The sequence below is a fragment of the Netta rufina genome (genome assembly GCF_964035555.1).
Source record: "Netta rufina genome assembly, chromosome: 7".
Lineage (NCBI taxonomy): Eukaryota > Metazoa > Chordata > Aves > Anseriformes > Anatidae > Netta > Netta rufina.
In genome coordinates this window covers 29,337,534-29,361,370 of record NC_140130.1, presented here as the reverse complement: position 1 = coordinate 29,361,370, position 23,837 = coordinate 29,337,534, and the positions used below count along the sequence as shown (strand labels likewise).

General features: G+C 43.4%; 1 protein-coding gene across 4 annotated transcripts in view; it reads left to right on the top strand.

Annotated features, from left to right (window-relative positions):
* The first annotated feature begins 6,083 nt into the window (after window positions 1-6,083).
* ABLIM1 (actin binding LIM protein 1) overlaps window positions 6,084-23,837 on the top strand; it is a 185,138-nt gene continuing 167,384 nt past the window's right edge. For 2 of the 4 annotated variants that reach the window (XM_084290329.1, XM_084290328.1), the window contains exon 1: window positions 6,602-6,945. In XM_084290329.1, the coding sequence (XP_084146455.1) occupies window positions 6,933-6,945 (13 nt within the window). In that variant the 5' untranslated portion in view covers window positions 6,602-6,932. Of the gene's footprint in view, window positions 6,109-6,601; window positions 6,946-11,332; window positions 11,339-23,837 lie in introns of those variants that run through there. The other 2 variants (XM_084290330.1, XM_084290324.1) reach the window with 2 other exon arrangements.

The following is a 23,837-nucleotide window of genomic DNA, read 5'->3' as shown; positions in this document are numbered from 1 at the left end:
GAGTTTAGCCAATTTCACTGAATTCTACAGGTTAACAGGACCAAGAGTTTACTTGTTCATATGGTACTGGAAGCTGGAGCAGAGGGATTAAAAATAAATTTCCAGATTTGTTCTGTATTGCAACTGTAATGACTGCAAGAGTCTGAATGTGATAGAAACAAAATGAAAGTGGAATTTGCCCCAAAATATTGGGAAGAAAAAAAAAAATAATTGAGTGGCCCAGCTGCAATATGTTGGCTCTCTCAATCATTTGCCTGTGTACTTGCAGAAAGGAAAGTCTAGACACTAGAATCTGCATGTACTTCAGGGGACAATTTAGGTGCTTAGTCCTGGCTTGGCTAAGAGGTTTCGTAGTAGTTTTTAGATCAGCTCTGACTGCATGTGTTTGTTTTCTAATGCATAATAAGATTTCACTGTTACTAATATCTTTGGATTTAGGGTTATAATCTGTTAATCCCTAAAATTTTATCAAGATAATCTGTTTGATCGTATGCAAAAGCTCATCTAGGTAGTAAATAGGAGCTATGCAAAATAGTTCAGGCACACTACTATGCATATTCATAAACTTTCAACAGATCTCTCTTTTGCATTAGTCTACAATTAAGAGTTAAGTTTTTGTTGGAGTATCAGTTCAGATATCTTTGTCCTGAGGCATAACTGAAATCTTCCACGGAGTTTGATATTAAATGTTGGCATTGTAAAATGTCTTAATTTTGAAGCAACTGTCTAGCATTTATTATGTGAGGCACTCTCTAGTGGCTTCATAATTAGTTTTAAATCATTATTGATAGAACAATTATCTAGAAAGACCCAATTATTTGTGTCACAAAGCTCTCTAGTGTTCGCTATCCATGGAGAAAATCCCTGGACATTTGTCACTTACCTATTTTGTTACAGCCAGGGAAATGGCCAGTAACTCCCATGGGTTTATTTCATGACTTGATAGGAAGCTGTGTCCAGTAGCAGAGGGCACGAGTGACCTGGTTTTAACTGTTTTGCACGTTTCTGTCAGAAACATAGCAACAAGGTTTAGAGAGAATCTTTGTATATTTTTTGAGAAAAAATATCCCTGTGTACCCTCTGTAGAATGAATTAATACACCAACCAGAAACATTATTTCTGGGCTTAGCTACTTTACTTTCCTTTACTTGGATTTTAGCAGTTCATTTGTCCAGTTTGGTTCTCAAATAATGTTTGAAGCTACAGGACTAGTCTGAGTTTACTCAGACATTGATTTATCCCTGCAGCCATCACATCCCACATGATCTTTGCATTTCTCTATCAACTAAACCCCAATGAATTTAGGGAGAGGCCTGTGGTAAAAGACAGGCCCTTCCTGGGAACCCCAGCTGGATTCTTGCAGCGTTCCTGTGTAAGTCCCAAGAGTGACTGTGCACATCACCATTGCGTTATTTTATTTGTAGGTGAGAGTAGATAAATTCATCTGAACACTTCCAGTTAGAATTTCATGCTCAGAAGCTGTCCTCTGTGCCAAACTACATTTCCAGAGCAAGCACGTTCAGCTTGATTGTTTGTAATTCTTTCTGAGTCATTAGCCCTGTAGGAATGAGCATCTGCACTTGGATGAGGCCTTTAAGGAACTGAGCTGGAGGCACCACTGACAACAAGCAAAGAAAATGAAGTCTGTAGTAGACCTAAGGTCATTCAGAAATGTTTCGGTTGCTCATCCATGTTCGTTTGCCTCAGGCTGTTTGGATTAGTTTGACATTCAGTCCTCAAGTTGTGAAATGCTGAAGTAAGCAGACCTGTGTCTGTAATGTGCCTAATATAAAGGAACCTGCTCCTGATTAGATCCTTGAGCACTGCCGGAGCGCTTGATTCCTGCCTGGCAGCTCCTGTGTCAAGAGAAGCATTTCCATCCATTTCGTTTCTCTGGTTCTGCGTTCAGAAGCTGTTATCTCCAGTCTCTGGGTCCCCTGGAAATTTGCGGTTGGTGTCCAACTGAGCTAATACTTCTACCTGGGGTGCTTGGCTGCTGCCATCAGACCAGTGCTGTCTACATTTCCTTCTGCCTCTCCAGCGGTTACAGCCAGCAACAGGAAGCCAATCGCTATTACATTCACCACCGCATCTACAGCATATGTGGAAATTCTCTGTTCAGACATAAAAATCTTTTGTAGCATTAACCAATTCCGTGAGCTGTTTCAGAGCAATCCATCCTGCTGCTGGATCACTGCCTGCAGAGGGCAGCCTGTCCCAGGATTTCACTCCAGCAATGTGCTCAGGTGGAGAATTCCATCATCTGCTGGCATCTCTGTCCATCAGCATCACTGTCTGTGGCATAAACAAGTGAGAGCTGCGGAGGATTACCATCAGCCCGAAACTCAAACGGATTCAAAAGTGGGGAACACCCTCCCACACACACGCTTGACTGAATTAAACCTTGTTTGTTTGTTTAAAAGCACCCCAAAAGAATACAGTAACATCAGAAAACTCAGCTAGGCCTGAGATCATATCTCACAGGTCAACCAGATACATTTATTGGTAGATATCAAGGGGTAAGAGAAAGAAAATATACAGAATGCATGCACCAGGGTGCACTGGCCGATGCTAACAGTAGAAAAGTGTTTTTCTTTTATTCCAAGTCTCTTCAGGAAGACTGTGAGATTCATTCAAGCTCCTGTTAAGATGAGTGAGACTGTGCCTTTGGCTGATTTTGCTCTGTGTTCTCTCTCAGGTGTGTCCCGAGTCCCTGTGAAACAGCCGTCACAATTTCAGTGACACTTTGTCAAAGAGCATGTGTCTACACACAGGTGTGTGCTTTAGCTGTAGGACTGATCAGTGCCAGGTTTGAGACTAGGGGTTGCTATCTTGATATAGATTGACAAGGGACAAGGCATTCAGTTCCTGAAAAAGAGTCAGTACTTTGTGTGTCTCAAATCAAATTGTGTCCAACAGCTGATTAAGGAATGATCTTGATGTGTGCTGAAGGGAGTCCTGTCTGCTTCTATACTCCTCAGCCAGAGGGCTCTGCTACACAGTGGTCAGAGTAGAAAGTAAGGATAAAGAAAATAGCATTTCAGGAATCAAGAGAGCATCAGCAATGTCTGAATTCCAGGAGCACAGGAAGAAACCTGTGTGTCTTATGGTCAGTTATCACATTACTCACTGATGTACTTTCACATTGATTTAGATAATTAATTTATTTGGGTACAGACTTTCTATCCCACATAAATGGGGCTGTTCACAGCAGAATGTATACACTTCTCAGAGTCTGGCTCATTGTCATTGCAATTATCAGTGAATTTTTGCTGATGATTCATAAAATTTTATGTAGAGGAGTGGCAAGAAATTTTGATTCTGGTTTATTCATAATATTCTTTCTTATTCTTGCTATGTTACTCATCTTCGCTAATGTGAACTTTGGCCAAGGAAGTATCTGTCACAGTTTACATTGATAGCATAATGTAAAAGATACTATATGTAAAAATGCTTACACATTTAATCAGCTCTGATTGCATAATCTAATCCTGTTCGGCCACAGCAAATTCTTTAGGATAAAGGGCAAAGTAGGGCACTCACTGAGATAACACCCTTGCTTGACACATATCTAAAAACTCTCATTTATAATTAACAGCAAAGGCAGTTTATGTAATTGTCTCTGTATGTCCTGTAGGCATACACTGAATACAAAATTAGAAAAAAAAATGATTTAGGAGTCAAGATTCATAGCTATTATTCATGGTTCATACCTCATATGTGAGCCCGTGAGAACCTGATGAAAGCTGAGTAAGTTTTTGACTCCGAGCTCTTTGTTGGGATCTTTCCAATAAGGATGCACACACAGGTGATACTGAAATTCTTCTGCAGTAAATCCTAGTCAACGTTTAGCTGATCTTTCCAAACCTGATCCTCAGAAATGAATTTCACATGCTGGCCTGTGCCCTAAGTTCCTCCAGGGTACTTAGCCATTTTGGTGCAAAGGCAATATAGATTAGCTATTAATGGGCTTATTTAGAGGCTTTTTCTTAGCTGCCAAGATCTCCAATACTCTAGGTTATATCAGTAAAAGTGATTAATGCTTTCACAATTCAAATGTATAAATCTAGCCTTTGCTGACTTAGCTGGACATCATCATTCTTTTAAGAGTTTTCAGTTTGTCTAAAACCTGTTTACTTAATGGATAGAAAACCAGAAACTTTTATGTATTCACACAGGTGAATATATTCACAAGTGACAGCAAGGTATGTTGTACAGAGAATACAGTCCAATATTTAGAGGGCTTTTCTGGAAAGATGCAGGTTCTGTTCTTTACTCTGACATAATTTTCTCTGTGACCTTAAACAACATAGCTCTTCAAGGGCATTTAAGCATCTGAATATACCAATAGGGGATTTGAAAACACCTGGCTGCTAAAATTGGTCGGTGAAGGACTTTGAAAAAATCTCTAAAAAATCCCCAGGTACCTGTTTGCATATCTGAAAGCCCAAATACCTTTAAAAAACACTGGCATTAGTGTGTGTGTGTTTGTGTTTGTTTGTTTTTTTCTGTCTAATTTGAGTTAGAAGCTTAAGCTGTCTGTATATTCAATACAAAAATGTAGCAGGTAGGATCCTGCCTCTCAGCTGGCTAATTCAGAAACCTCAGGTAGGTGCCTGAAATAAAGTAATATCAATCACTTCTCCTAATGGACTTCTTAAGTGATCAGGAAATGGCTCAGTCAACTGAACAGCTCAACAGCTTGCTGCTGCTCAAAAAGACCATCTCTTTTCCCTCTAATGCTCACCTGTTCTTCTTTACCTCTTGCTGGCCATGCAGTTCCGCACTTGTCTTCTGTAAGCTCCAGCGTTTACCTGAGCCTTAGGTTTTTGGTTTTGTCTATCTTTCTGTTTCCTTTTCCTGGCAGAAAAATCACCAGCACAAGGAAGTGAGCAATTCCTTGGTGATTAATGAGCTGAAGTGGTTTGATAGGGGTGAGACCAGCAATGGCAGCAGGAGCACATGTGTTGGGGTGAGTAGGAAAAAGGCAGTGCACAGGAGAGTACGTGACAACAGCTTGCAGAAGCAGCAGCAGCAAACTCTTGGATTGGCTTGCCCATCTTGTCTGGATCAATAGCTCTTATTTGAGGTCTCCCTTCCTCTCTGTACCGCCCTTTCCCACCCTCTCCTTTCTCTTCAGCTCCCTTCCACATTCCCTAAATATTGGCAGGACAGGAGACAGCCAGTGCAGAAGCTGATTCAGCTGCACACATGCAGATTGCCTGGCTGGTACTTGTGGCTAATGAAGGCATGGCTTCCAGAACTGATAACTTGAGTTCCCACTGCAGCTTTTCTTCATTTTAATTTCTCTTTGCAAGTCCTAATTACTACAAAACTCGTAAGGCTGTTGAACTCTTTCTGAGTTCTACCTTTTAGTCAGCTTTAATAGAAATTTTCCATATCCGGGTCTTGAAGTTCTTGAAGGGGATTTGCTGGACAGACAGAAAAATGAAACTCTATCACCCTCAGTTACTTAGGAAACCCAACTAAATGGCTAATTTTAATAAATTGATTCTGTATCTGATCCATTCTAACTTTCTCTGATCGACATGTCTGTTGAACTGCTCAGCCTTAGAGGTGTTGCACAGTAAGTGGAATAAATTCTTTGCGTTCTATAGAAAGCCAGGGTACAAATGCCTTTCTCCTTTTACTTCCTAGCAGCATAAAGAAAGGAAATTCTTCATTAAAAAGCTAATTTCTGCATGTTCCTGAACCTTTTTTTTTTTTTAAAGCCATCTATTAAGCATCACACAGGAGAACCCTTGATAATGCTAGTCAGAAACTCATTGAAGGAAGTGCATAGGAAATGACTCAATTAAAAACACAAAATGCTGTTATGTTACTGAGGAAAACCTTGGCTCTTTTGGTACAAGAAAGAAAACCTGAGTTGTTTCCAAGTGGAAAACATTACTCATTTCAGAAAAGAAGATGGGGAAGGGAACTTTTTTTGAGTGAACGTTCGCTGAGCAACTACAGGAGCTGGGAAAGAGGCGAACCTGCGATTTATTTCATTGCTGCCGCAGGATTCAGAAACAAGGGACAAGAAGACAGAACGACCTGATGAGCATGAGCTGCGGGTGACAGTGGGGCGATGCATGGCAAACAGAGGTGTGTATGACCACGGGTCATTGCTGGCTGAGCGCGATATGGGAGGAACAGCTGTGCCGGCGCATTGTCTGCGCCTACATCACCTGATGAGAGGACACGTGTGTGCTCGCCCTTGTGCTGCTGCTCTGCTCCCTCACACATACGTGTACACACACACATTTACATGCACATATATACATCGCTGCCCGGCTGGCAGCGGGGCGAGCACAGCAGGGCTCTGCCAAGCAGCCACCAGCCGGCTGCGCCCCGGCACTGCGGTGGGGACCGCGCCACGCAGCCGCGGGCAGGGATGCGAGCACCGCCACCTCTCCTGGATCTCCGGCTGCATTTCTTTCGTAGGAAAACCGTGTGGGCTTGCTGCTGGGAGGCAGCTGCGCTGCGTGTGGCACAGCAGAGCAGGAGGAGCGTGACTCAGCCCCCGTGCCACCGCCGTGCCGGCTGCCGCAGCACCCCGGGTCCTGCTTGCTGGCCGTGCCGACCCTGAGCGGAGCCACCTCTCGCGGCTCAATTCGGCCGCAGCCCTGCGGTTCCCGTCGCCTGCCCTTCCCCGCAGCCTCCCGGTGCGCTGAGGTCGGGTTGGCCGTGTCGGGGAGCTCCCGGTCCCCGCCGGGGGGGCGCCCGCTGCCCCTCCGGGCCCGCAGCGCTGCGCCCGCCCCGCTCCGCCCCGCAGCCGCCGCCCTGCCCTCGGCAGCCCGATCCCAGGCGATCCCACTCGATCCAATCCGATCCAAGGCGAGCCGAGCCCAGCCGAGCCGCACAGGCGCACGCAGCGCGGAGAGCGCCGCGGCCCCGCCCGGCTCGGCACGGCCCGGCACGGCCCGGCCATGTCCGCCAGAGGTGGGTCTGCGGGGGGCGAGGGGGGACCGGGGAGTTTGGGGGGTCCAACTGCGGCGAAGGGGCTCGGGGAGGGGGCGCTGGGTGCCGGGGTGGGGGGCCCGAGGGTGCCGAGCCCCCCTGCGGGCGCTGGGGCTGGGGACGGGGCTGCAGGTGCGGGGCGCGGGGCGCTGCCATCGGAGGAACCGGAGGCGTAAAGTTAAACATGTTCTGAACGCTGTCATAACAAAGCTGAAATACCGGTAAGCATCTCTCTCTTTTTTATTTTTTTTTTTTAAATTTTTTCCCCTTAAAGAAAATTATCTGCGCGGTAATAACCAGTAAAACCACTCCCCGCTTGTCTCTGCATTGAAAAAAATACTTTGTGAAAATTACATATCGCGTGTGAACAAGCCCCTGGATGCAGGGATACGCCCTGCTTGTGCATCCCCTTATTTCTCTGCGTCTTCACGCACTACACACCGCCCGGCGTGCACCAGCGCTTTGGTTTGCCTGGATTCCTCCCGCTGTCCAAATGAGCCTCGTGCACATGGATGGCAGCGTGCGACTGCTGTAGGGTTGTCAGCGCAATGTGCCCGGCTCCATGTTCCCACAGCGTCGCGCCCATCCCAGGTATAAATAATAAATGGTGGTGGGTCAGCACAATTCCTTGTGGCACTGTGGAGTTCTTGCTGTAGGAAGCCATGGTCTGCATCAGTCTCTGAAGGATCCATTTCTGGAAGAGTGCTAATTGTGTTAGCATCAGTGCTGTGCTAAGGCTGCTTTAGTACCTGGGGGGGAAAGCCCTGGTCTCAGCAAAGCTTTATGACATGCATTAGATTGCCGTCTTCACAGGGCTACCTGGAGTTGAGGAAGGGATGGAAATACCTTGCAATTTCAGCTCTGCAGATGTTTTGCTCCACCAAACCTGAAACGTACAGAAAGGGTAGCCAGGGAACATTTCCACTGGCCCTATTCCCATTTTCTCTCCCCGCCATCTCTCTTTCATATTTCATCGGCACGGCACGGATGTTTGATGCCTGCTTGGTTCTGCTGGAGAGCTGCCTGGAGATGAAGGGGGAATTCTTTCTCAGCCTTTCCCATGCCATCCAGGTTTTTTCAGAGCAATTAATTGGAGGGACAGGGACCTCACAGGAGTTTAGAGATGCAACAAATAATATTCATAAAAGAGATTAAGACATTAATTTCTATCGATTTCTGCTTTTCATTGTTAACAGATGGACTTAGTTGGAAAATAAACATGTCTGTAGGAGTATGTAGTAGAGTTGCTTGGTGCTGACCAAAGGCTGTTTGTGTGTGAGGCGGTACAGAACATTTTTATTGTCAACTGTTCTAAACGCTACTACTGATAAAATGTTATGTATGAGCTTACTTTTAGACACTTAACGCGGCATGATGGATCTTATTGAGGTTACTCCTGAGCATGTAGCTCAGATAAGAAATATGTCCTTATGGGATCAGGGCTTTGTTTGAGTGTTGGATCAGGACCCTTTGCTTCATGCTGGCAGATTACCTCATGCATAAGGAGTCTCATTAAAACCTCAGTATCATTAGGGTCTGCGTGTTCAGCGAATGTTGACTGTTAATATTTTATGTAGTGTTAGCTGTCCAAAAGGTGATCATTATCATTCTGAATGCATCAGGTCTGGAGCTGTCTACTTGCTGTTTGTACACCAGGCATACCAAGAATAGCCAAAGAGGTAAAGATTTACCTCTGCCATTTTTATTACTAAACTGCAGAAGATACTCAAGGCATAGTAAAACACATCACAATATCATCAGTGTTCAATTTGTGCAGCTCTCTTTATTTGTCTCTTTTGCTCCAGGAGGCAGCATGGTCTAGTGAACTGACTGCAACAGATGACGGAAGAAACTCCTGAAATCCATCAGGACCTCTGTGTTTTGAACCATCCCTTTGAACTCTTCTGCTCTAGTTCCTTGTTGTTATTTAAGCAGAAGTACTGTATAGCCTGATAGTAGATTGTGAATCAATACATAAAGTATAGCAAATAATACAAAATAATGTAATTTTGCTGTAAATGGAACTCTGGGTGAAGAGTTTTATACTTCCCTACTTGTACAATGGAAATAATGGGAGATATTTTTTTCAGGGGGATTGTTGTGAGGACTAATGGCTGACCTGTGCTTTACGATGAATTTTCTGAAATTCTCTTTTATTTTCTACCAACCCTTACAGACTATGTTGTTGATGTTCTTTGCAATGTCCCTCACCTCTCCCAGTTACCAAAGCATAAGGTCTCTAAACTTCCTTTGCAGCTTTCCTCATAGTACAGCTCTAGCTGACGTTCTGACCAAATGCCAGATGAAGTAGCATAGATGAGTATTCCCAGAAGCGTGAACAAATAATCATTTTGGAAATCTGGCGATTGAACTGGGAGCTAAACTAAAGCGAACTTTGAAAATCCTTTTCCATGTCCCTGTCAAGTTGGAGCCCTTCCCAGGGCACTCTCATGACCTGTTCTGCAGCCTGTTGGGATCGCTGCCGTTGACGTCAGTCATGCTTTCTATTGTGCAGTTTGCAAAGGTCTTCATATTATACTTTCAGCTGTTGTTAAGTAGCTGCTATTAGGGTTCATACATGACTGAATTTGGGTGTTGGAGTAAGCCTTATAGGTTGTTGCTTACCTAAGGGCTTGTTTGTAAAGAGCTGTAAATTCGCTGGATGAAAGACATTTTTCTAAAGCCAAGTATAACTGTGACCTACTTGTGCATGTTATCTCAAACTGCTTAAAAACTGTCAAAACTACTTGTTATCATGAAGGTCTAAGTTAATGGAAAATGGCTATTTTTAACTTTAGTAATCTGCAGTTACACTGAAGCAAGCAGGCACAAATGGTAGCGTTTGGTGTGGACAAATAATATCTTTGCTGTTTGTTTATTTGTTTCTAAATATTGAAAGAATTAGCACGAGCTATATTTAGTCTAGCAGGCAAATTCAGGCAAAATGAAGGCACATAAAATAGGTTTATCAATAGTGGTGTCTTTCCTGCCTTTTTTTATGCCATAACAAAAATCACTACGTTTTGACAGAAGCCAGAGTTAAAGAAATATTATTGCTGTCTAGTATTAACAGGTTGTGCCGTGCCGCTCTGATACTGTAAGTGTGGGAGTTGTAGAGAAAGTACTTCCATTTTTTAGCCTACTCAACAGTCAGCGTAGTAGGGTTGTTTGGAATTTATTTCATACTACAATCCTTGTCTTTCCAGAATTGATTTTGCAACAAATGTAGATCAAACAGACAGATCCATCACCGACACACCGGTGTTAGGGAGGTTTTGTCCTTGTTTTACAGGTGAGGCAACTGAGGTGATGTTTTTCTCTGCACTTAGTCTCAGATCCAGGGTCAGGAGGGGAATTCCAACCTCCAGGTCCTGTTCTCAGACTACTAGTTTGTACTTACACCAGCTGGCAATAGATTTTGATGGGAAGAGGACAAACTTCACCTCATTACGTTTTGCTCTGGTAACTTCTTTCCTCATACACACTGTGCAGATCACTTGGTTGATGTCTCACAGGTTTGTCAGTGAGAAATTAACATAATAAATATTGAGCTCCTATATATTCCACTAGTACCTTTTATTTTTCTTTCCCTAATCTTCTAATGCTCCTTAAATAGCTGTAGCCATGGCTGCTGTTGCTGGCAGTGGTGGTTTTGATCGAGGTCCATGCTGACAGGGTTAAAAACTAGCTGCTGTGAGCTGCAAATCAGCCATTTATTGTGGTCTGTGATGAGCACAGCAATATTGCTCCATCTAAAGGCACCAGCCTTTTAAGAGGTGGCAATGTTGTCTGCCGTGTCCTTGTTGAAATCTATTGCTCCGTTTTAATGCTTGTTGTCACAGGCGTTTCTTTCAGGCACGTGCCGACCTTCCCGGCTGCTGTTTGCAACCTGCCGGCTGCGTGTCCGCCTGAGAGGCCTGGAGAGTGGGGCGGTGTAAACCGGCTGAGCGTTTCCTTAATTGCAGAAATAGCGAAGTTTAGCGTGTTGAGCAGTTAATTATAGCAGCAGTGGACACTCCCAGTCATAATGATTTCCAGCATGTTCCTTGGTGCGATGCTCCAGAGCCTGCAGGAGCGCTCTTGGCAGGGCTGGGCGCGCTGCAGCGGTGCCTGAGGCATGGAGTCCTGCCTGCCAGGCCTCTGCTCTGCAGGCTGCCAGCCTGCAGCCAAGGCTGCTTCTCTCCCCAGCTTTCATCCTGAATTCCTTTTGTACCCATTTCATACCGTTATTTAATCCTATCTATACATTTACTTTATTTCTTCCAAATTCGTCTAATGACTTACGTGTTGTTTTTTTTCTCTAGGTACTCATTTCAGGGCTTGAACCTCAATGTAGTGGCTTAAAGAGGTCAGGATCAGCACCTGGAATGTCGCTGTAAGCTATACTTTGTGGATGACAATCACTATCTGCAGCCTAATCTTTAGACCTAGTAGAAGTTTTGTTTTGATGGGGAAGAAGAGCGTTTTAATGAGGTATCTGTCTGAAAGGATAGCATTTCTTTCGAGCTGGTCCTTATTAAGCTTATCCTCTTCTTCCCATCTTTCTTTTCCCCTCAACAAAGATTAGCCTGTGCTGTTTAACTTCTGAGATTAATGAAAATTAGTCCTGAATACATGGAAAAAGTTACATAGACTAATGGCAACAACAAAAGGAAACTGGGACAATGAGGTAGAATCTATTTTAGATGCACAGCTTTGAAAGGAATTGCACACAAGGAAAATGAACATCAGCTTATGGATGGAAAAGCCAGCAAAATTGCTTTTAGTGAAGAACAGCGGAACCTCATGTGCTTTGCAGTTTCTGAAAATAATCTTTTGGAGATTCTTTTTCCTTCTTTTTAATATAATGGGTTTGAATTGAATATTTTGAATTATTTTTAACCTAATCTGTAAGTAATTGGAAATGAAACCACATGTGGTTAGTTCATGTGCTTGATGTAGTTTTTCTTAGTTCTGCAGTGTAAAGGGGGAAACAGTGCAAAGCAGACACAGTGAAAAACAGTCTGTAAGTTCTGAGACCAACAAGTAGCCCCTCATTTTTTTATTACATATTGTTTAGGCTATGATGTCTTTATAAGTAAGTGGTCTCAGTTACAACCCAAAGAAAACTCTTAGGTATTATATAGGAATAGCAGAAAAAAACTTCGGAGACTCTTCTTTTAAATCCTCAGCCCTTATTGTTGCATGTTTTCAGAAAGAAGTTCATTTTTAGAAAATCCAGCCCCAGTCACAGTCTCAGTCCTGTAAACATTACTGAGCATTGCATTCAGTGTGTTTACCAGCCCCATACGTAATGTAAGGAAATCCTTAATTTGTAAACAAGGCTGGACCAGATGGGCTTTAGTAAGGTACGCCCATAGCGGAGGAGCCTTAGGTTCTCCTTTCCCCATTTGTAAGCTAGAATTAGTGCTTCGGTGAGTCAGTGTGTTTCGTGTGAATCACAAACCGTGGCCACATCCAGTGCAGCGCCTGCTGTTTCTGCGCCCACGTCTGAGCTGGGCTCACACTCAGAGCGGTGCTGATCTCCTGCCTGTGCCCAGGCTCTGCAGCCCATGCCGATTCCTCTGCTGTTGGTTGTGGTTGTTGTGGTTGTGGCTATGGTGTAATTATGTGGCCTTGCAGTTTCTGCCTCATGGCTAGAAAAGATTGTGTGTGCTTCACATCTGAAGAAGATGAACATGTTCATGTAAGCTCTGTATTTTGAAGTGCAAAGAGGATCTGTGTTTGTCTCGGTAAAGAAGGCTGATGTCCAAAAAGGTATGATACGCCAGCATGTGTTGTGGCCCTGGGATGCTCTCTGCCTTCAGAGGGGAGACACTGGAGCTTTGCTGGTGTCACTGGGAGGTGCTGGGGAGACACAGGCTCTGTGCCGCTGTGGCTGGGAGGTGCTGTGGAGGGAAGCATGGAACAGGAACATCCAGGAGACGGCATGCTCAAAGGTAGGGCAAAGGGTACTTTTTTCTCCTTGTGGTATATCTGCAGTTTCAACTTAAGGGGGTTGGAGGAAAACCAGACCAGGCTGGTCAGCAGACTGTGAGGTTCTGCCTCCCTGAAGCCCTAGGGCCAGTGCTTAGGTCTTTTTGGAGCATGCTGAGAAATGGTGCTCTTCATTGACCATATCAGTGGCTTTGTCGTGCTTAGATGTGATCCTTCTGGAAATACACCTGAGAAGTGAGTGGCCTTATCACATTGCACATTTGGAGGATAACATAAGTTTTGGTTCACTGCTTCCTTACGAATAAAGATGCTTTATGCTGCTTGTGGAACTGCAGACAGGCCATGTATTGTCATATTTTATTCCAAAGTACCAAACTGAAACAGTTTCTGTAACTTTTTAATACTTGTCATTCCCTTTGCTATATCTGGGACCCTAACTTAGTCATTTTTAATGTGCTCTCATTTTAACTACAGTTTCCTCCAGTGTAAATCTTGTACAAAGGACTGTGGGATTTCACTCAATGAAAGGATCCTGCTCTAATTATTGTTATTATAGAGCTGATTCCGTTTCTATTGCACCAGGCTTGTGTGAGGCATCTTTGATCAACAGAGCAGTCAGCAAAACTACTTTTCAAATTACAGTTTCCTTTTAACTAGTGATAAAAGGTTTCAGTTTGGTTTTGGCATTAGGAACTTCGGGAGAAGACCAGGTTAGATAAGAACTGAAACTTAGTTAACAGTAAAGTATCAGAGTTAAGGTAATACAGTCCTGAGAGGGGTGTTTCAGCTCTAACTCAGAGCCTGCACAAGTGGTAGATGAGAAGTCCTGGCTCTCTCCCCTGTCCTGGGTTTGTGGTTTTGTGAGTCAGCATTTGTGGGAGAGCAAGCTCCAATAAATGCTATGTAAGGTGCATGAACTTGATAGAATTAGGGTGTAAAAGAGATGGATTTGGGATTTGTTGTTTTCCTGAAGATGCAGGTATGTAGGTGGGCTTGTGGTCAGTAGGCAAGGTGGAAATTAACATTTTTCTCAGAATGAAAACAGAAAGAAGGAAAAACTTTTTTTTTTTTTTTTTTTTTTTTTGAGTGTAAACATCTTCGTGACCTTAGCACAAATCTAAGCACCACCCATGTCACCTTTAAAATTAGATTTTGTTGCAAAAGGAATTGTGCTGAGTATTACCTGTGAAGTAGTATTTTATGCCTATTTATGAAAGTAGTAACGAAAGTATGCTATTTTTTGCCAAGGACTTTCTGTATTCCAGTGCTATGGGTGTGTGCATGCATGAGCAGGCTGTGCCGAGGTGTGGGTGAGTGTCTGTGTTCCCCAGCAGGAAACCTGCACATGTCTTGAGGGGTTTAAAATGAGCAGAGCTGTAAAACCGATTGGCTTTCACTGGAGTTGTGCCCAGTTTTGTTTTTTTAATCTTAGTCTCACCCGTGCTTGTAAATATTATCTCCCTATGAATGCAAACACTTAGGACGGGATTTAATGTTTCTACAGCCTTTGCTACTGTTTTATGGTTTTGCTACTGTTGTATGGTGTTCTCTTGTAATAGTAAAACAAAAGATAATCAGACAATTCATTTATAAACCTGTGGAATAAAACTCCCTGCAAGAAGACAGTATTGTTATATAATGATGTGGTTATCCAGGACTGTTTATTCTGCTTTATGAGCTGGAGATAATCCCAAAATGCTGGACTTTGATCTAAGGAAGAATAATAAAACTTTGATCATCCTTGAATTGACAGCTGCTATAAAAAGCCAATGTCTTATTTCTCTTTTAGTAACACTGGCTAAATCCAGAGCAACTGATAAAAGAATTTGATGATTGCGGCTTAGGGATTCTTTCTGACTTGACCTGAAGTGATCTCTGTCCAAAAATGTCTATAAATATTTTTTCTATTTTCTGTTGACAGATGTTTTGATATTTGAGATGAATGGTAAAAATGTTTTGTGTACTTAGATGTGCCATGCACATTTGCTGGAGTCTAGTGTTTCAGAGAGGCAGGCTCTGGTGTTAACTCTTTATGTTTATGCAAAATAAAAGGTTGATTTATAATAAAATTCTTGTGCCATGGTTGAGATGCTGTTATCTTGCTTTCCATATTTCTGAGAATATCATTTAAAATTTAAAAAATTATAAATGGCTAATATCTAGGAATACATTTCAATTACCGCAGTGGTACCATATTTCTTTATGTGCTTGAGACATGGTAAATATTTTCCTACACAACTTTGTAGTCCACTTGTGTTGTCCTTCCTTCAGAGTTGCAGCTGGACAGTGGCAATTTTTCCTAGGTTTAGTATTTTAAAACTTACAAGAGAATGTGGAGGAAAGAAATCTAACTTTTTATTCATCATAACATGAGTTTTTTGAATATTCCAGAATTGTATGGGTCAGCAAAGCTCACAGACTTGGAAAGTTTCTTTGGTACTTTAGAAGTTCTCCCTGTGTGGGGCTCCTGTAGTGGGGTTTCAAGAGTGAAGTGCCATAAGAGGGCCAGGGATTGTTCCTCCTTCCATCTGGCTGGTGCTGTGCTTTGTGATTTGCTCCTTTTGCCATGCATTGTGGTTCAGCAGTGAAGCAGGGCAAGATGCTAGAATCATTAAGGTTGGAGAAGACCTTTGGGATCACCTTCCGATCGTCCCCCAACCACCAATATTGCCCAATAAACCACGACCCTAAAGATGCAGCTTTCCCCTTGTGCTTTGGGTTTTCCTCCTGTGTGGCTCACTGCTTGGTGCACAGCTGAGGTTTTCTTAAGTAATACCAGTCTTGTGTTTTTGGACACTACATCCTCATAATTTAAATGTGTTCTAAAACTCAGTTTGGGAGATTTTGAGGCTTTTCACAATCGCAATTTCCCCCTTTTTCTCTTGTTCCCTGGTGCCAGCTTCAGCAGATAGTGGAAGTTGTCATTTTTCCTTTCTGCAAGGCAAACAGGCCAAGCAGACCGGTGCAGTAAGATGCACTTTATTCTGTGTACATAATTGCCACTCTGTATTTATCAAAAGCAAAGAGACTGTGTGCCTCCGGGGGGATTGCGAATTCTACCATCTTGCTATTTATGATGCTCAGGAGGTATTTTTAGTGCAGGTCGTTGGCGGTGGTGCCAAAGGGCATGGCTGGGGCTGGCTGGTGCAGGAGGGATCTGCAGGCGGGCGGCTGAAGCTAGCAAGTGCTGGGGGGAACGGTGGGGAGTGGGAGCCCCAGCAAAGCACCCCTGGGTGTGTGCCAGCATGCTCCTGTGCATGCTGCTGTGTTTTGGGTCTGTGAAGTGACACCCACTGAGGAAGCTGAAAGCACCTGTGCTCACTGAGGCCACTTGGAAGAGGGGAGGGGATCCATTCGTGCCCCCATCCACGCAATTCCTGTTGCTGAATGACTGTCAGAGTTGCATAGGATGGTTTTACAGCATATTTAGTTTCCATACCTGAACCCTCCCACCCAAAGCAGAGGTCCAGCAGCGTCTGCTAATGCAGGCTATGACTCAGTTTTCTCCGGAAGGCAAGGTCCAGCCTGAGCCTTGCTCTCCCCTGTTAAATGAGCTGCCTGCACTTTTCTTCCACAGGCTGAGAAGGAATGAGAGCAGTGGGTAAAGGAGATGGTGAGTGAGAGCCAGAGAGGGCGGAAGGGGAGTGGAAGGCGCCTGGGAATGGTGAGCAAGAGAAATCTGTAAAGTGGAGCAAGGCGGGAGAGTGTGCGTGGAAATGCTCCTTGGAGCTGGGAGAGGCCCAGCTGGCACAGCCCAGAACTGGCCTTGAGTATAAGAATGAGGTGGGAACAGAGGATGTTTGGAGAGTTACAGATAGCTCTCTGGTGGAAGGACTTGGAAGTGCCCTGATGCCAGAAAGCTTGTTTTTCTTGCTTCAGTTTTTGGACACCCCAGGCAGCATAGCAGCCAGCCTAGGCGAGAGCCTTCTGCAGTGACTCTCCTCAGAACTGCTGACAATATTTCTGTGATTTTTCAGGAGAGAGCGGAAAGAGTACTGGTTTATAATTGTCTGAGGAAAAGATCACAGCTTTCTGAAACCTCTGAGTGCTTCTCTCTGCTGGCTTCTGTATTTAAGCAGTCAGGTTTCTTTCAGACCCAGCGGAAGCGAGGCCTCTCCTGCTGTCCTGCACAGGGCCTGGAGGGGGGCTGTGTGCAAGCAGGTGGCTTCTGAGGGGAAACATTAAAACCCAAGTTTGGTGCTGTGTTTGTGTTTGCATAGCAAAGAGCTGATCTTCTGCAGGGCTGAGCAGCCCCAGCGCCAGTGCGTATCTCTCCTGCTGAGGTATGCCGTCCGTGATGCTGCTTAAAAGTAAAATCTGCTGGTTTCCTTGAAAAAATAGTTAATTCCTCGCTACCCACATTTTCTTTGCACTGCAAGTTGAAGTTTCAAACAGATTTATTAAGTGATTTCCTAGGGCAATTAGGAAACACCATCTGTTGGCACGTGTAAAGTAACTGGGAAGCTTGATGCCAGCGGAGGTCCTGTCTTAACTCCCTGTTAAATCTCCCATCGACTGGTAGGCCACCCAGGACGTCTTTGTGACTTGTGGCGTGTCTAAAGAGCCCAGAGATGCAGCCAGAACTGAGCAAAGCTGTTCTTATAAACACAACAAGCAGTTTTCTATTTGTAAAATGAAATGAAATGAAACGGAGATGACAGAAGGTACAACTGGAAGAGAAGCTGAAGCCCACAGGAATTGCAGTTTTGCCTAAACACAAGTAATGCTATTAACAGTTCCCAGCTTAACAGCTTTTGTCAAAATATATTTTCCTTCCTTCCAGAAGGACAGCTCAGTTTACTTATTGTACTTTTTTGATTTCCAGTAATCAATGTTACATCAGTAGCATGGCCAATGGGCCGTGTGAGAGCTAGTGTGAGATTATTCCAAGTTCTAGGACTGAAAGCGATGCCTTGACACAAGGGTGGGAGGTGGTTGGTGCATTCAAAGTGTGTGCTAGTGTGTCTGCTCAGAATTTCTATCAAGTGCAGATATTCTTACTGAAGAATTCATTGATGTTTTCCACGGCCTGTATTCCAGAAACAACATACATCACGGACTGATATAGTTCTTGGCTTCTAGAATCTATTTTAATTTTCTACCTCCCTGCTTGATCTCTGCAGTGCAAGAGTTTTCCCAATTGGAAAACTTGAATTCAGCTTTGACTCTGTCCAGCATTAGTTACTACTAATATTTATGGTTTCCATAAGCATGTTACTCTTGATTCTCAGCGTTGGTACTCCCATGATGAAGTATGAGGACATTTCAGATATTTTCCTGTTTCATATGTGTTGAAAATGTCAGACAATACTGTTGGTAACACTTGAGCACAGTATTCTGCAGTATCAGAAGGTGAAACAGATACAGCAATTTGATCTTTCCTAAGCGCTTCAAAAATAATTAGCATGCCTTTTATTTCTGATCTATTTCTTGCTTGAATGACTGTTTAGAAACTGCAGTGCTTATTTTATGCATTGCACTTTGAATATATTGACAAAAAGTCTTTCTTCAGAGCTCTTTGAAGACGAGCTATATACTCTATTGTGTTCTGCAAATCTGGAATTACTGTGGAGGCTGGCAGAGTAATTCCAGATTTGTGCTAGTCAGAGAAATGAATTGGTCAGATTTTTTTTCAGTAACATTTGACACAGTGGAAGACATTAAGCAGGGGAAAGTTTTAGGAACAGTTCATCCTACCATAAGCGAGGAGGGGGCACACAGGATTTTTGAGTCCCTTTCACCATTAGTATTTTAGAATTTCTAGGGTTCTGTGCTATGGGATGAAAGGGCTTATCCAGCTGTATTTGGTCTGAACTCATATTTTGGAAACTTTCTTGATAGAAAAGTTATTTTTGCACATTCATTAGTGTATGAGAGCAGCACAGGGAGCATCAACAGTATGTTGTTTTTTAGAAGTTTAGTTGATAATGAGGATAGAGTTACACTTTGGAGTGCTAAAACAAATGTTAATTGTATATGGTTGATTTTTAGAAAGTATTCCCCTGATCAGAAGGTGCAAAAGTGGGCATTGTGATCTTTGGAGAACCATTCCTTCTACCGGTTACAATATTCTAGGTAAAAATCTGTATTTCATCCTCAATCTGCTTTATCTGATCTAGGACATGCTAGATAAGATGTTATTCTAGAAGAAAGGTGTGAAAATTACTTTTAGCTGTTCCTGAAGCATTATGACTGATGTCAGATGTAGGTTAGTGCAGGGAAGAGAAGTTGTGTAAAGTGATCCTACTCTTAAGGAGCCCCAGTTCTGTATGTTAATCAAGATATTTCTGTCCCTTCCTCCTCCTCTTCCTCTCTTCTTCTGGTCTAAACCCTGCTCTGAACTGAGTAGTTTTTCTTTTGCCATCCCAGCAGCCATGTTGGTAAACTGCTGGAAACATCAACTCTACAAATCATATGTGCATTTATGCTTTTATTCAGTTGTGTGGTTGATCAGCTACTGCCAATCGTGATTTTTGACTTAGCTGAACCATAGGCAAGTACCCTCCCCCCCCATTTTTTTTTTTATTTTTTTGCCATAGTTTGCTTTCTAGTTATGCTTCAATCTTCTCTAAAGAATCTGCAGTATCTGGATGTTGTTGTTATTCATTTTTAATACCTCTTTGGAATAGCTTGTGTGCCAATAGTGGTGTTGAGGATTTACTCCTAATCCAGAGCATGGTGGCTTTCTGTCTTGGAGGACATAAATGCTGTCAGCAGGATGAAGATAGCTGTGAGGCTGTTCAGTAGCTAGGGGCAGAGCTTTATTGCATGTTTTCATTACCTTTACATCTTTTCATTACCTTGTACGAGGTAGATATCTTGTAAAAGGGACCTGCAAAAGGAAAGTCAGCATGTTGCATTATGTTTTCTAATGCTGAATTCACATTCCCTCTTTGATTTCTTCTGTATTTTTTTTTTAAGCAGAGATTTGGCAGTGGCTGTTTTTTAATTTATTTGACATTTGGCCATCTGGAGCTGAGCTGAGCTCTAGTCACACACGTTAGCTGTGTTAAGTGGAGCGATGCAGGGTCTGGGGGCCAGTGTAAGCACAGTGGAATGAGCAAAGTTCTGACAGGGTTGGACTGGGCCTTTCAGGGGTCATTTGTTGAGCAGATCGCTGAGAAATTTCATCTTGTTTTCTCAGCTCTGACGGAACTTGGTGTAAAGATGCTTGGGATAAATTGATGGAGAAATAAATGGAAAACAGGATATCATTTCCACTACTTTGTTTCTGAGTTATAAGCAGTTCTTTCTGGGTAGCGCTCTGTAGGGCACCTGGGACCTGCTAATGGCCCAGAGCAAATGCTTACAAAGCCTATTAAATATATATATATATATATATTATATATATATGTATATATATATATGTATATATGTACATATATATGTGTATATATATATATGTATATATATATATATATATATATATATATATGTACGTTTATACTGCATGCAGGGTGTATCTCATTCCCTAGATATCTCCCTGAGCCCTGTGTTGCAGTAGCTCTCTACCCAAAGTTTTCCAGAAGGGATGGCTCTGAATGCAGAAGAGAGTGAATACGGCCTTAAGGAGTGCTTGAGAGATTTACTGATGGTTTTGCACTGATTTTAATTATGTGCTGGGTACACGGGATGGTGTTGTGTTCAGTGGACAAGCTCCCTTATATAATGGTATCTCTGCTTCCTTGAAAATGATGCTGTCAACAGCCTTCTGGGCGAAGGGCGTTGACAGCAATTCCACGAACAACATTGGTGTTGTTTCCTCTTTCCATAATTGTGATGTCCAGCTTCTTTCTGGGTCACATTAGCAGCCCATAACTGATTTCTGTACCTCCCCAAGCCAGTGATGGGCCTACATCTCCAGTTCACTGACTTGGAAGATGCTTGCAGTTATGAACCTAAATCCTTTGATACCAAGTGTGTGTTTCCAGCACATCTCCATGTGGGGCACGATATTTATTGCGTTCATGACATTTTCCCTCTACTTACCAGTTGGCTTCCTGAGTGCTTTGTTAGGACCAGAGATTGTGATGGCTTCCTTTACATAGATATTTAGGGTAGGTAAGGGTGGCTATGTCTGTTCTCATTTAGAAGAACAATGGCCTTATTCTGCTATAAGTTAATTTCTCTAAGTTTAGTATGTAGCTTCAGATGCTGCCTTTATTTTGTCAACAGGCCCTCTGTGTAACACCTACTGATTTCCTTTCCCCTTGGACTTTGGTTTCCCTGCCGAAGACAGCTGCTCACAAACAGCTGTGTTTGTCCATTTTACAAAGCTTCGAGGATTAATGATTTTAATGCACACTGCAGTAGAGAGACTTTGTTAGATCGATGCTCCCTCGTTTGGTGACCAAGCTCTTTAATACTTAAAGCGATTGCCCACGGTGGTTTTCTGCCTTTCCTGATGTCCAGAAGAGCAGTTCTGGATGTGGCACAAGTGCTCCTGTTGCTGTGCGGATGAGCTGAGGGCCGAGCCAGCTGCCGTGCCGTGGGGTGAGGAGCTGCAGCACAGCTTCCCTGAGAAGCTTTGAGATCTGCAAAATCACCTCACCTCTATTTACAGCATTTTCAGATTTGGTAGAAGAGTAGTGGCAGGAAGTGCAAATTATGGAAGATGAAGCATCGCTTAGCCCACATAAAGAATCACACAGCGAGAAAACACGCTTACACTTGTGCTCGTGTGAGAGAAGTGCACTGTGAAGTATCCAGCAGCAGGCGTGTCCTGAGAGTTGCTCCATGCTCCTTCTTAAATGTTATATCTGGAAGTCAGTCTGGGTGATCACATATGCCTTAAAATCAGTGAATAGTGGAATGAAAATACTTTGGGGCAGCAGTCACAGAACACGTTTTGAGCTTGGCTTTTCACCGTCATGGCTATTGGTTGCCACCTGTGAGTTGTCTTTTTCTTTGAGTACAAAGATTGGCAGTGGTGGGCAGAGCTGCCTGCTGGGGACATGGGACAAATGAGGGGACACGAGGCCTCGTCCAGCAGCATTTTCTTGTGGTTCTTGCTCAGACTGGAGTTTGGGGCAAAATGGCCTGCATCCCTAGATTTTGGGGGGTTATTTCAGAAGCATTTATCACTGGGCTCTGTTCCCTTCCCAACTGAGCCTGGAGATGTGACTTCCTGAGCAAGGCTGTGGTTTAACATAGCTGGGGCTTTATGGCAAGCTGTTGTTAGTGTGTTTAACAAGACTGGGAACACTGAAATTAGGAAGTAGGTGCCTGTAAGTGTCACCACTGATGTTACACAGGCCCGGTCCCAGCTCTGTGATGCTCCACTGCTGAGTACAGACCAACTCAGTGCTGTGGCTTTCCCCGCTGTGTTTTCATGCACTGGGTGTCAGCAGTTAGCATGATCTGTGCTGGCAGGTGCAGGATGTGATATAGGATAGTATATATAAGATGAAGCTGTTATATCCAAGGGGGCTAGAGAGCACATATGATAGCATAACCTAGTAATGCTATGTTGTTCCTTCCCTGTCATCTAGCCCAGCATGCTGAGCGTGTCTCCCGTTACCTAATCCATGGCGGTGCTGTCTCATTTGTGCCAGAAGCACGTTAATGATATTTGGAATAGGCTTAAGTAGGATTGAAGTGTCATGCAGATGTGGGCTAATCCTTCGCATGGGGTAGTAGTCAGCCTCTATGCAAACCTGTAGTTAGCCTTTTTGCTCAAATGTGGATGGGTACAAAAATTAACAGCTTTGAATTACAAATACAAGTTGTTTTAAATGTACTGGATAGTCAGCAGAGTGTCACAGTATCTCCAACATGCACACTGTCCTGAAAAGGTGGAACAGACATTTACCAGGGCATTTCACAGTGGGAATTGATTTCTAGTTAAGTGTCGTGTGATCATACGGAAAAAGAGAGAAGTTTTTTTTTTTTGTAACAGAGTAAGTTAAAAGATAAAATCAAGTTTTCCAGCTTTACTGCTTTAAAAGAAAGCACCATTAGGAACATCTGTATGCACGTTAGGAACATTTTTTGCTTTTTCCCGCCCAGTCATAAATTGATAGACCAGATGATGAACTTAGAGGAAAAAAAGTACGGGATAGCTTACAACCAGAGGCTTGTACTGAGGCTACTTTAGGGAACAAAATAGAGTGGGTTTAAAGCTGTGTTTGGATGACCTTCAAATCCCATCTGTGGAATTCTTTTTAGCTTCAAGTTTCAAATGTCAGCTGCAAGTAGATCATTGCACCAGAAGCACTTAAGCAATAAAAGATCAAGGATGTCCTCCTCTCTTTGCATTTGTTTTAGAGAGAGAGCCGTGTTGCCTCATTAGGAACTGCTGCCCCTGGGTAGGCTGATGGCCCTGAGAGGGATCAGGAAACCTTGTGCAAAGGGTTGATGCATTAATCAAGGGTGAGAATGGCAATGTCTCCACTAGGTGAAACAAAAACATTAAAAAATCCACTCTGATAACATATTGTTCCCGTCTGGCGTTTGGGTTTTCTGCCACGAGGCACAAAACCCCATGTGCGTGACACATGGTTAAGAGCTATAAAGAGTTTGGGAGTGTGGATGTTGGGAGAAGAAAACCGAAACAAAACTAGAGTATAGTTAAGTATATGTAGCCAGCACTGGGATCTCTGGCCTTCTTGAACTACACAACATACAACAAATCCCAAAGGATGGCTGAAGGGAGAAATCTCTCCCCCCACGCACTGTTTTGGTTGTGGACTTTCCTCTTGCGCTTCCATTGCTTACATGAAAGAAACAGAAACATGCAAAAGGGAAAGTAGATGTAAGCACTCTTATTTTAGAAGCAAAACCTTAGGCCAGAGGTTTCTGGATGATCCCTGAGTCCGGTAAAACTATACGGAGCCTTAGCTGCCTCTCAGAGGCATTTGGCAGGACTGAGAGAACGAGGAGTGTTCGGAGGGCTAACAAGGCTGCTCCGAAGTGCTGTGAGAGCATCGGGAGCTTTA